Source organism: Bison bison, unplaced genomic scaffold (assembly GCF_000754665.1).
Source record: "Bison bison bison isolate TAMUID 2011002044 unplaced genomic scaffold, Bison_UMD1.0 scf7180017847066, whole genome shotgun sequence".
NCBI lineage: Eukaryota > Metazoa > Chordata > Mammalia > Artiodactyla > Bovidae > Bison > Bison bison.
Genome location: NW_011477639.1, coordinates 34,130 through 43,142, shown reverse-complemented (window position 1 = coordinate 43,142; position 9,013 = coordinate 34,130). Strand labels below are relative to the sequence as shown.

General features: G+C 60.5%; 2 protein-coding genes across 2 annotated transcripts in view; both read right to left on the bottom strand.

The window, feature by feature from the left end:
* The window catches only part of CPT1B (carnitine palmitoyltransferase 1B (muscle)), an 8,635-nt gene extending 2,061 nt beyond the window's left edge, over nucleotides 1-6,574 (bottom strand). The window contains exons 1-16 of the mRNA XM_010841497.1: nucleotides 6,158-6,574; nucleotides 5,541-5,700; nucleotides 5,070-5,209; nucleotides 4,590-4,764; nucleotides 4,276-4,377; nucleotides 3,950-4,087; nucleotides 3,775-3,852; nucleotides 2,823-2,930; nucleotides 2,665-2,749; nucleotides 1,860-2,055; nucleotides 1,372-1,557; nucleotides 1,187-1,292; nucleotides 981-1,097; nucleotides 404-568; nucleotides 193-327; nucleotides 1-102 (exon numbers count right to left, since the gene is read on the bottom strand). The exon at nucleotides 1-102 is cut by the window's left edge and continues 1 nt beyond it. Of these exons, the coding sequence (XP_010839799.1) occupies nucleotides 1-102; nucleotides 193-327; nucleotides 404-568; nucleotides 981-1,097; nucleotides 1,187-1,292; nucleotides 1,372-1,557; nucleotides 1,860-2,055; nucleotides 2,665-2,749; nucleotides 2,823-2,930; nucleotides 3,775-3,852; nucleotides 3,950-4,087; nucleotides 4,276-4,377; nucleotides 4,590-4,764; nucleotides 5,070-5,209; nucleotides 5,541-5,681 (1,974 nt within the window). The 5' untranslated portion in view covers nucleotides 5,682-5,700; nucleotides 6,158-6,574. The remainder of the gene's footprint in view (nucleotides 103-192; nucleotides 328-403; nucleotides 569-980; nucleotides 1,098-1,186; nucleotides 1,293-1,371; nucleotides 1,558-1,859; nucleotides 2,056-2,664; nucleotides 2,750-2,822; nucleotides 2,931-3,774; nucleotides 3,853-3,949; nucleotides 4,088-4,275; nucleotides 4,378-4,589; nucleotides 4,765-5,069; nucleotides 5,210-5,540; nucleotides 5,701-6,157) is intronic.
* A 199-nt stretch (nucleotides 6,575-6,773) lies between these two features.
* Nucleotides 6,774-9,013, bottom strand: part of CHKB (choline kinase beta) — an 18,957-nt gene continuing 16,717 nt past the window's right edge. Inside the window, exons 4-11 of the mRNA XM_010841552.1 lie at nucleotides 8,847-8,980; nucleotides 8,483-8,578; nucleotides 8,239-8,297; nucleotides 8,069-8,150; nucleotides 7,832-7,940; nucleotides 7,584-7,687; nucleotides 7,229-7,310; nucleotides 6,774-7,069 (exon numbers count right to left, since the gene is read on the bottom strand). Coding sequence (XP_010839854.1) covers nucleotides 6,995-7,069; nucleotides 7,229-7,310; nucleotides 7,584-7,687; nucleotides 7,832-7,940; nucleotides 8,069-8,150; nucleotides 8,239-8,297; nucleotides 8,483-8,578; nucleotides 8,847-8,980 — 741 coding nt within the window. The 3' untranslated portion in view covers nucleotides 6,774-6,994. The remainder of the gene's footprint in view (nucleotides 7,070-7,228; nucleotides 7,311-7,583; nucleotides 7,688-7,831; nucleotides 7,941-8,068; nucleotides 8,151-8,238; nucleotides 8,298-8,482; nucleotides 8,579-8,846; nucleotides 8,981-9,013) is intronic.

Here is a 9,013-nt window from a genome sequence, read left to right as displayed (position 1 = left end):
GCAGAAGAGGTGCCTGTCAATCCCCGCCCCTGTCATGGCCAGGCGGTACATATTCTGGTGCTTCTCAGCAGCCTTCCGGAACAGACGTTGGAGGTCTTCGTTCTGGGGGCAGAAACAGGGCCGTGAAGAGTAGGTCTGACCCCGAACCCGCAGAGGCCGAGCGGTCGCCAGCACGAGGCCACGGGGGCTTACCAGGTGGCGCCCCTGCACCATGGCCTGGACAAAGGCTGTGGACTCGCGGGTGCAGGAGCGCACGGTCTCCGTCCGGCCCTCTCGGAACATTCTAGTCATTGAGGCTTCATAGGTCAGGCAGAACTTGCCCCTGTCCTGGGGAACACAGAAGGGTGAACCTTGGGGTGCACCTGGGTGCCACCCCGCCTGCTCGGCGGCCCGGGGCTCCTACCCGGAAGTGCGCCAGCTGCAGGGCGATCTGCACGAAGGCGTCAGGGCTGGTCCGGCACTTCTTGATGAGGCCTTTGCCAAAAGGCAGGAACTGGAAGCAGTACAGCTCCACATCGTCCGCCAGCGCCTTGGCCACCTGGTAGGAACTCTCGATGACCGCCTGGCACTGCCAAGACACGGAGGGGTCAGCTGGGGGCAGAGCTCTCCAGCAGGACTCCGGGGTCATGTCCAGAAGGCCTGAGGGCTGGTAACGGAGGAAGGCAAGGCTGGGCAGGCCTCAATGTCCTCAGGAGGAGATGCCACAGACAGGCCGGGGGCGTCAGCACAGAGGCCCCGCTGGGCTCTGGGGGGGAGGGAGCACTGACAGGTGCTTCCCAGACATGAGCTCACACCTCACGTATTTCTCCAACCCCCAGACGGTCCTGGGATCTTTGTTCTCCCTGGAGTCGGTCTGGACCATGAGAGACACTCGGACCTTTCCCCTGAGAGTGGGGCTGGGACAAAGGGGAGGCCTGCAGGGCATCTCAGGCCCTTGTCACTCTCACACAGCCACCCCTGCCCCTTCTCGGCCCGCACACCTGCTTAGGAATGTCCCACTGGAGTCGCTGAGGTGGGGGCAGCACAGGGTTGGGTTTGCCCAGACAGTGCCCCGTCTCTGTGTAGCCCAGATGGAAGGAGTCGGTGCCCAGGACAAACTGCAAGGGAAGGTCAGGCTGAGAGGCCGTCCTTGCCCTGCCACCCCGCCTCGAGCCTGCCCTGCAGGGCCCCTCCCGGGGCCTGTTACCTCCCAGAGGTGCCCTATGATAGGGGCGTCTGCCCACGCGTGCTCTGTGTTGAGTCCCAGCTGGCCGTTCTTGAAAGAGATGAGTGTGAAGGACTTGTCGAACCACCTGCAGCGGGAGGAGAAGGGCAGTTGGGGGAGGCGGGGGGAGTGCGGGGCCCGCGTGCGGGGGAGCCGGGGCGTGGTACCTGTTGTAGCAGTTGCCGTGCAACAGGGCCTTGCCGTAGAGGCTGAGGCTGGCCTCGTCCTCCGGGTCATAGTGGTGAGACTCCTCATCCAGAGCCACGAAGAACGCAGCGCGCTCGATGGCATCCAGGGCAGCCTTGTTCTTGCCAGAGCTGAAGAAGGCCTGGCGTGCCTGTGCCCACTCCACTCTGAGGGCACAAGGGCAGAATGAGGGGGGACCCCTGCAGGATGAGAGCCCTGCCCAGGACCTGTGTCTGCAGCCTCTGCAAAGCCGCATCCAGCCAGCAGCAGCTAGAGGTCACAGCAGCTAGAGGTCTCAGCAGCGACTCCCCGTTGCTGCCACCGGCGTTCCTGACGATGGCAGGTCCTGGTCAACACCGGGCACGCCGGGCCTACATCCCTCCCTCTGTCAGGCCTCCTGCCTGAGTTCCAGGGTGGCACGTGGGACCGAACTCCTCTCCTCCTGGCGCCCCAACTTGGGCCCCAATACCTTCCCCCTGCAGTGAGGGCTGCCAGTCTCTCCTCCCCGGGCTGGGGTGGGGAGGGGTCGTCCAGGATCCTCTGGAACTGCATCTCCAGGTCCCGAGGCTTGAGCAGGCGGGAGCCCTCATAGAGCCACACCTTGAAAAATCGGCCCTTGTGGTAGACAGCCACGTGCCTGCTGTCCGGGAGGTGCTGGAGCACATCTGTGGCAAAGGCCAGGGTGGACTCAGGCAGAAGCAGGGGTCCCCCGCCCCACATGCTTCCCCGAAGGCTCCAGCCCCACACCAGGTGGCCATGAGGACCTCCGCCTGGCCTGCCTTCCCCCAACCTTTGGGCATTGAGCCAGAATTTCCATGTCTCTCACTTAATGCCAACCACAATCCCATGAGAGGCATTTCACAGAAGACGAATCTGAAGCTCTAGGAAATCACAGACTGTCCTGGAGCCAGAAATGCAGGTGCTGCTCCGGTGGCCCTGGGCAAGCCCGCCCCTCCTCCTCTACAGGCTCCTCAAGGCAGGAGCTCCATTAGGCTTTCTGTCGCTCTTGTGCAGGAGACTCTTCCCTTGCACCGGGAGCCCCTGCAGGGAGGGGCTCTGTCCTGGCCTCTCAGGGTCCCAGTAGTAGCATTGTGCCTGTAAGCAGTAGGTGTCTACTATCGGCCACAAACTATCTTTCGCAGTTTCACAACCCTAAGATGCTGAGGATGCTCAGGGAGCAGCATGCAGCAGGGCACTGGCGTGGTGGGCCCACGGCTGGCAGGGAGGGGCCTCCACCCACACCCCGGCACGCGTGCCCGGCTGCGACCCCGTACCTGTGTCCTTCCCTGGGATGCGAGTGGTGTTGAACATCCTCTCCATCTGGTAGGAGCACATGGGCACGAGGCCCAGCGCCATCACCTGGGAGGAAGGGCCAGCACGACTCAGATGCGGCCCCTCTTCCGGTCATGCCCTCACCCCCAACACAACTCACAGGCTTGATCTCTTCACGGTCCAGTTTACGGCGATACATGATCATGGCGTGGACAGCATTTCCCAGGCGGGCAGCCTGCACGTCCGTGTTCTTGACGAGCACCAGGTCCTACAGGGAGACAGCAGAGCCTGCAGGGAGGCTGCGACACGTGTGCACGGTGGCCCCTCTGTCTGGGCGTCTCGTCCCCTTTCCCCAGTCCATCCTGCGTACTCTCTGAGGTGAAACGTGTGACCGGTCGTATCACCCCCTGCCCTGGCTTCGACCTGAGCTACTTTTCCAAACCCCTTGTAGCTGTTGACGTTTTGTTTATTTTTCTTGGAGGAAGAGGTTCCGCCACCACAGAACAGCTTAAACCCTCTGGCCTAGACAAGCTGCACATAGGTTTCTAGAAAGATAACTTTGTGGAGGAGGGGGATGGCAGCACCCTACTTGAAATGTGCTTTGGAAGAAGGAGAGGAGAAGGTGAGCAGGCCTGTGGCTGGGTGGCACCCCCAGCGGGTTGTGCAGCTGTGGCCTGGGAGCAGGAGGAGGGCCGCTCCCATGGGGTAGGAACCGACAGGTTAGGGACCTGAGCCCTAAGAGAAACAACTCTGGATCTACTTAAGACGCACTTAAGGAAGTTCCCTGCTGTCAGGACAGCTGGGAAGTCAAGGCTGGAAAGCCAGTGGGAGAACAAGGAAGGAAATGACAGAGCCTGAGCTGGGCAGGGCAGTGAGCCTGAGGAGCCCCGGGGGGACAGCATCAGGCTGCGGGGTCGACTCGGTTCTTCAGATCCGACGACAGTTGTAGGTCACGCACCCCCATCTTCCCTCTGCTTCAGGCCTCACTCCAGAACCTCCACTTGCTCGTGGAAACTACTGCCGCGGCTCTGAGCTGTCCTCCAGGTTCTGCCCCGAGACCAGGGTGGGGACAGAGCTGAACACAGAGCAGCCTGTGTGGCTCCAGCTCTCACCATGACGTAGTAGTTGCTGTTGACCACGATGGGGTTCCTGCCCCGGAGGTAGACGTACTCCTCCCACCAGTCGCTCACCTGGGGGTGGATGGGAGGTTAGAGTCGGGGCAGAGGGTGGTGTGTGAGCAGCCAGGACACAGGGAGGGTGAGGGTGAGCCCAGGAGGTAGAACTCACGTAGTTGGTTGCCCACCAGGACTTGAGTACCAGGTACTTCTGCAGCCTGGGGGCAGTCTTCTCCTCGAACTCCTTGGCCAGCGTCTCCATTCGATAATATTGCTCATCATCCAACAAGTGTTCCACGGATTCTAGGTACTGTCCAGGCAAGTCATCATCAGTGTGAGGGCCAGGCAGCAGGAGCCGCCTGTGTCCTGACCTTCCTCCAAGCCCAGCCTCACGGCTCCCTCTCAGGCTGACTCTTTGTAGGCGGCATTCTCACGTTTGAGTGAGTTCTTTGAGTGCAGCCTGCCCTGCACACTGGGATGCCTGACCCAGGCCCTCACCCGATGAACTGTGGCTGGCACGCTGGGCACCGGCAGCTTGGGCAGAGACGTCTGGAAGCTGTAGAGCATGGGCCGTCGGCCAGACAGAAGGCGGACACAGACCTGAGGATGCAGAGTGGAGAATGTTGAGGGGGAGGCTGGAGGAAAGAGCGGAAAGTAGCAAACACTGGAGGGGCTGCCCCAGACCCTCGGAGCCCGGACACACCCCGCCAGGCACCAGTGCCCTGCCTGGCTGTCCCCTCCAGCTCAGAACCCAAAGTGAGGCCCTGCGGCCTCAAACCAGATGCCTGGACCCCTCCACCGGCCCCACTCACAGCCCAGACTCTGGTCAGGTGGCTGGTCTGGCCGTGCAACTCAAACATCCAACCGTGGTAGGAAAGAAGCAGTTTCAGGGTTTGGCGAAAGAAGAAGATGCCCATCATCCAGACCCCCGTGGAGAAGATGGCCATGCTGCAAAGCGTCCGGGTGTATGGGGTCCGGTAGGGACGCCTGTCAGAGAAGAGGAGAGGCCTGCAGGGGTCCACTTGAGGCCAGCCTCAGGGTAATTCTGATTCTGCAGACCTGATGTATATAAAGCCATCTGGGGTAGGCACCAGAGGAGGAAAAACTCTCTGGATACACTCACATCTGAGCGCCTGAGAGCATCACACAAGAACTCACAGAAGCAGGGACTGAGCCGGCGGCCATCTCCAGGGAGGGCTGCCCTGTGACCTCCAGTGGCTAGTGTCCTGCACCTGCCCAGGAGTCTTGGCCTCAGAGCCCACCCAGCCCTCTCTCATGGCCTTACTTCTTACCCCTCAGGAAGCCATCTCTGGATATAATAGACCAGTCCCATGGAAATGTCCACGTTGTAGTAGGAGGAACCCGCTGTTGCCATAACCACGACCAGCCAGCTGGTGGGGCTGCCAGGGTACACGCCCCTGAGGATGCCATTCTGTGGGCAGAAACGGGCCATGCTCACAGAGCAGGAAGGACTGGGGTGAGCAGAGACCTGTGAGGTCTTTGCCTGCTTTTACTCCTCCAAATTCCCACGCCTGCACTGATTACTGTGTCCTAAGACCACCTCCTGCTCCCGTCTCCCCTCCCCACCTTGAGCACCCCTCTGGGCTCTGCAGGGCTGGAGCCTGTCACTCAGCAGAGCTGCCAGCCCAGATAGGGGAGGAGGACCTTGACAATAGGCAGCAGCTGACACCTGGCCTCTGCTTCCCTGGAAGGCTGGATTCTGCACCTGCTGGGAGATAGAGACCAGGACCACCTGCGCCCACCTTGATGCGAATCAGGCGTTTCTTCCAGGACCTGATCCCGGACAGGTAGATGTGTTTCAGCACCTCCCGACTGAGCTGGAAGTCGACCCCCTCTGGGGTCACAGTGAACTGGAAGGCCACAGCCTGGTGCGCTTCCGCCATCCTGGGGGTTGCTTGGCACCTGGGAGGCGGCAGGAGGGGGCGTGGGCAGGCTCAGCCGCCGAGCCGAGGCTCCGCCCCGCCATTGTCCGCGCTCCTGGCCCGCCCCCACCACCCTCCCTGGGCCAGCCCCCGTAGTGTCATGGTTTCCCCCAACCCCTGGCCGCAGGTCGGGTCCTTCAGCCTCGCCAACCGCCTCAGAACTTTCGCACAATGGTGCGGTGGTCGGCAAGGGGGTCAAGGCCTTGAAAAGTTCAGAAACCCCGAGGACAGCAAAGGGCGGCCTCGGGGGCGGGGGAGAGTGGCCTGGGAAGCGGAGTGTCTGGTTTGGAGTGAGGCGGGGTGGGCGCACCCCTAGCCGTATCACGTGGGACCTTGGCACCAGCCTCCACCCACCCCTTCCCCCCCAACCCACCCCTACGCGAGCTCAGAGCCCTGGGCCCGGTCGGCGGACCGAGCTAGCCCGCAACTCCACTCACAGCTAGGGTTTGCTCCTGTTCGATTGTGGGGCCAGTCGCTCTGGCCCGTGTCCGCACGTCCTTCAGGGCAGGCCACCTAAGTCCCGCCCTCGCCGGGAACCTGACACCCACTCCCAAATTTGGGTTGAGAACAGATGCGGGGCGGCAACGAGAATCTACCCCCACTTCACGACGAGAATCAGGAGTGGGGATGGGGAGCGCGTTTCTGCAAGCTGAAGATCGCTCAAAGTTCTGGGACCAACGGGGCTCACGTGAAGAGGGTGGCATTTGAACTAAAAATAGCTGAATGTAGGGAAAAGGTCACCCGGGTGTCAGCTGTGCCTCCTGTTCCCTGATGGCCAGTGCTGAGGGTGGGGCAGCCCCACCCCAGGGCCCTCTTTGCACCCATTACTCCCCAGTACGCGACCCAAGTCCCCCAGGTATTTATCACTTCTAAGCTGCAGTCAGGGCTGGGGGATGCAGAGGGCTCCCACTGGCAGAATAGCTCCTGACCAGAGTCAAGCCCAGATCACCCAACAGCTGTAAGCGAGGCTCCTTGCAGTAGTCCTTGGTCAATCTGTGTGCAATTCTTGGTGGGTACTTTCCGCAACACCCAAGGAGGACTAGGACAGGGCATGAGGGATGCAGCGAGTTTATTGTCTTATGGTACATACGCCAGGGCTTCTGCCCACTTGCCTGCGGTGGGAATCTGCTTGAACCTGGGGTCCGGGGGAGGTTAGCCTCCTTAACCCCAGTCTCAGTGGGGCTTAGCCCAGTCCCCAGGGCCTCTACTGTGCCCCTCCCCCCAAGGTCCTGCCCTGGAGGCTCCAGAAGAAATGCAAAGAGTCGGAGGTGGAGTCAGGACGAGGGGTGGAAGCTGGTCATCTGGCCCTTCTGCTGGAAGTAGAACTGGAACCGAGACTGCGCATACTCCTAGGGAAAGAGTCCCCAGACGGTGAGAACGCTTGGGCCCAGCACCCCCAGCCCCTCAGTGTGCCCATGGCCACCTGACTACGCACAGATGTCCGAGAGGGCCCAAGGCGCCCGATGCGCTCCGTCCCCACATCTATTACACGTACCTGGGTTACTTACCAAGTAACCAAATTCTATAGTGGACATGGATGCCTGAAGGATGGACCAGAGACCCCAAAAGAAATGAGATGCCAGGGCATACCTAAGGGCAGGAGAAGCGTTCAGAGGACACCTGGCGCCGCCTGAACCCGGCCACCAGGACGGCCGAGCCTCAAGGCTCTGACTGCTCCCCGTCACCCTAAGCCACCCTGTCCTGACTCTTCCCCGTCTCAAACTGTTCTCTGCCAGCCTCAGACCTCACCGTCGCCTCCTGCCCCCACTCTACACTGACACCTCACCTGCAGCCCGGCGTCTACCCGCCGCTGCCTCCCTTTCCTCTGCATCCTGCTCTACCCTGCCACCTGTCTCCCCTCACCGATTAGCTTCCACCAGCAAATCTGCTTCCAGTTTCCTCTGCTCCTCTTGGGAGATGGTCTCATCTTTCTTTACCTCTGCCAGGTAGTGGCGAATAAAATGGAGCTGAGATCAAAAGACAAGAGTCAGGAAATGGGGAGCCTGGTGAGAATTTCCCAGTTAACACCCTTCCTCACCATTCCTTCCAGACTTTACCCTCCTTCTCCTGTACAGGCCAGGTCCTGTTCCCCCAGCTTCTGGCCCACATACCTGCTGTCCCTCAGTGGGGTAGTTTGCAGGCTGCGCTTTGTAGAAAGGCCACTCCTCGTGAGTATAATCGTAAACCCACTCACAAAAATGGTTCCCGATGTCAAAGCCCCTGAGGGAATAAGGTGGACACTAAGCCCCAAATACCCTAGGCAGCTAGGATGCAGAGATGAAGGCCTGGTCAGCCTTTCTAGGGCACTGTGGGAACAGGCCCACGGGAGGCCATCTGCTCACCCTCACCTGTAGTTATAACTGCTGTACTCGAAGTCCACCAGCATGAGGCTGTCGGTGTTTTTAGGCTCTGAGAGCAGTAAGATGTTCCCTGGAGGAAAAGTGGTGAGATTCTGGTCACTCCAGGGCCCTCTGGCCCCCCTCACCTGAGGCTGGGAGACTCAGATGCCTCCTCTTACCTTCTTGGATATCATTGTGGCAAAAGACCACTGGTGATGGGGTAGTGTCTAGCAGCTTCCTGTAGGGGAACAGGGGCATGGAGTGACCAAGGAGGGTCAGAAGGATCCTCGTGGGCTAGACCTTGATTCCAGCCCTCAGCAAATCCTGGGGAGGACCCCACTAGGTGCCCACACCCCACACTTCCTGTGCTCTGTCCGGCCCCCTCCCGGACCCCTGCCCCTACCTTGTCCTGTCTGCCCCCACCTGAGGTTGCCCATCTCATCCTTCAAGCTGTACATCTCCAGCAGGTTCATCTGGGGAAGGCTGGTAGGGGGCAGGTCCTGGATCTGCTTTAAGTACCTGAAGCCCAAATAACAGGATACACTCAGTGTACTACCCCTCCCCTCTCCCCTCGGCCAGGCTGTCCTGCCCGTTCTGTCACTGAATGGCTTGTCTGGCAATCTTTGGAAGCCTGTTCTGTAAGAGGTCACGTTAGACAGTGGGACACTGGCTTCACTACCGGAGGGGAGGACAGAGCATCAGATACATTCAGTCGCAGCCCAGAGGAGTGACTGGCAGCTTGGGGGTTCAGTCATGTGCAGGAGCCCTGAGGAGGCTCCTGACTCACCGCTCCATGGTCCCGAATAGCCAGTGGGGCTCCTTAGTGAAAGGCATCTCCATGCCGTGGAACTTGGCCATCTTCGTGGCAATGGCTGCAGACAACACTGGATCTCGAAGCTCATGTGTCTTCAGTGGCCGGCTCTGCACCCAGGAACCTATCAGGGTGGTGAAGGG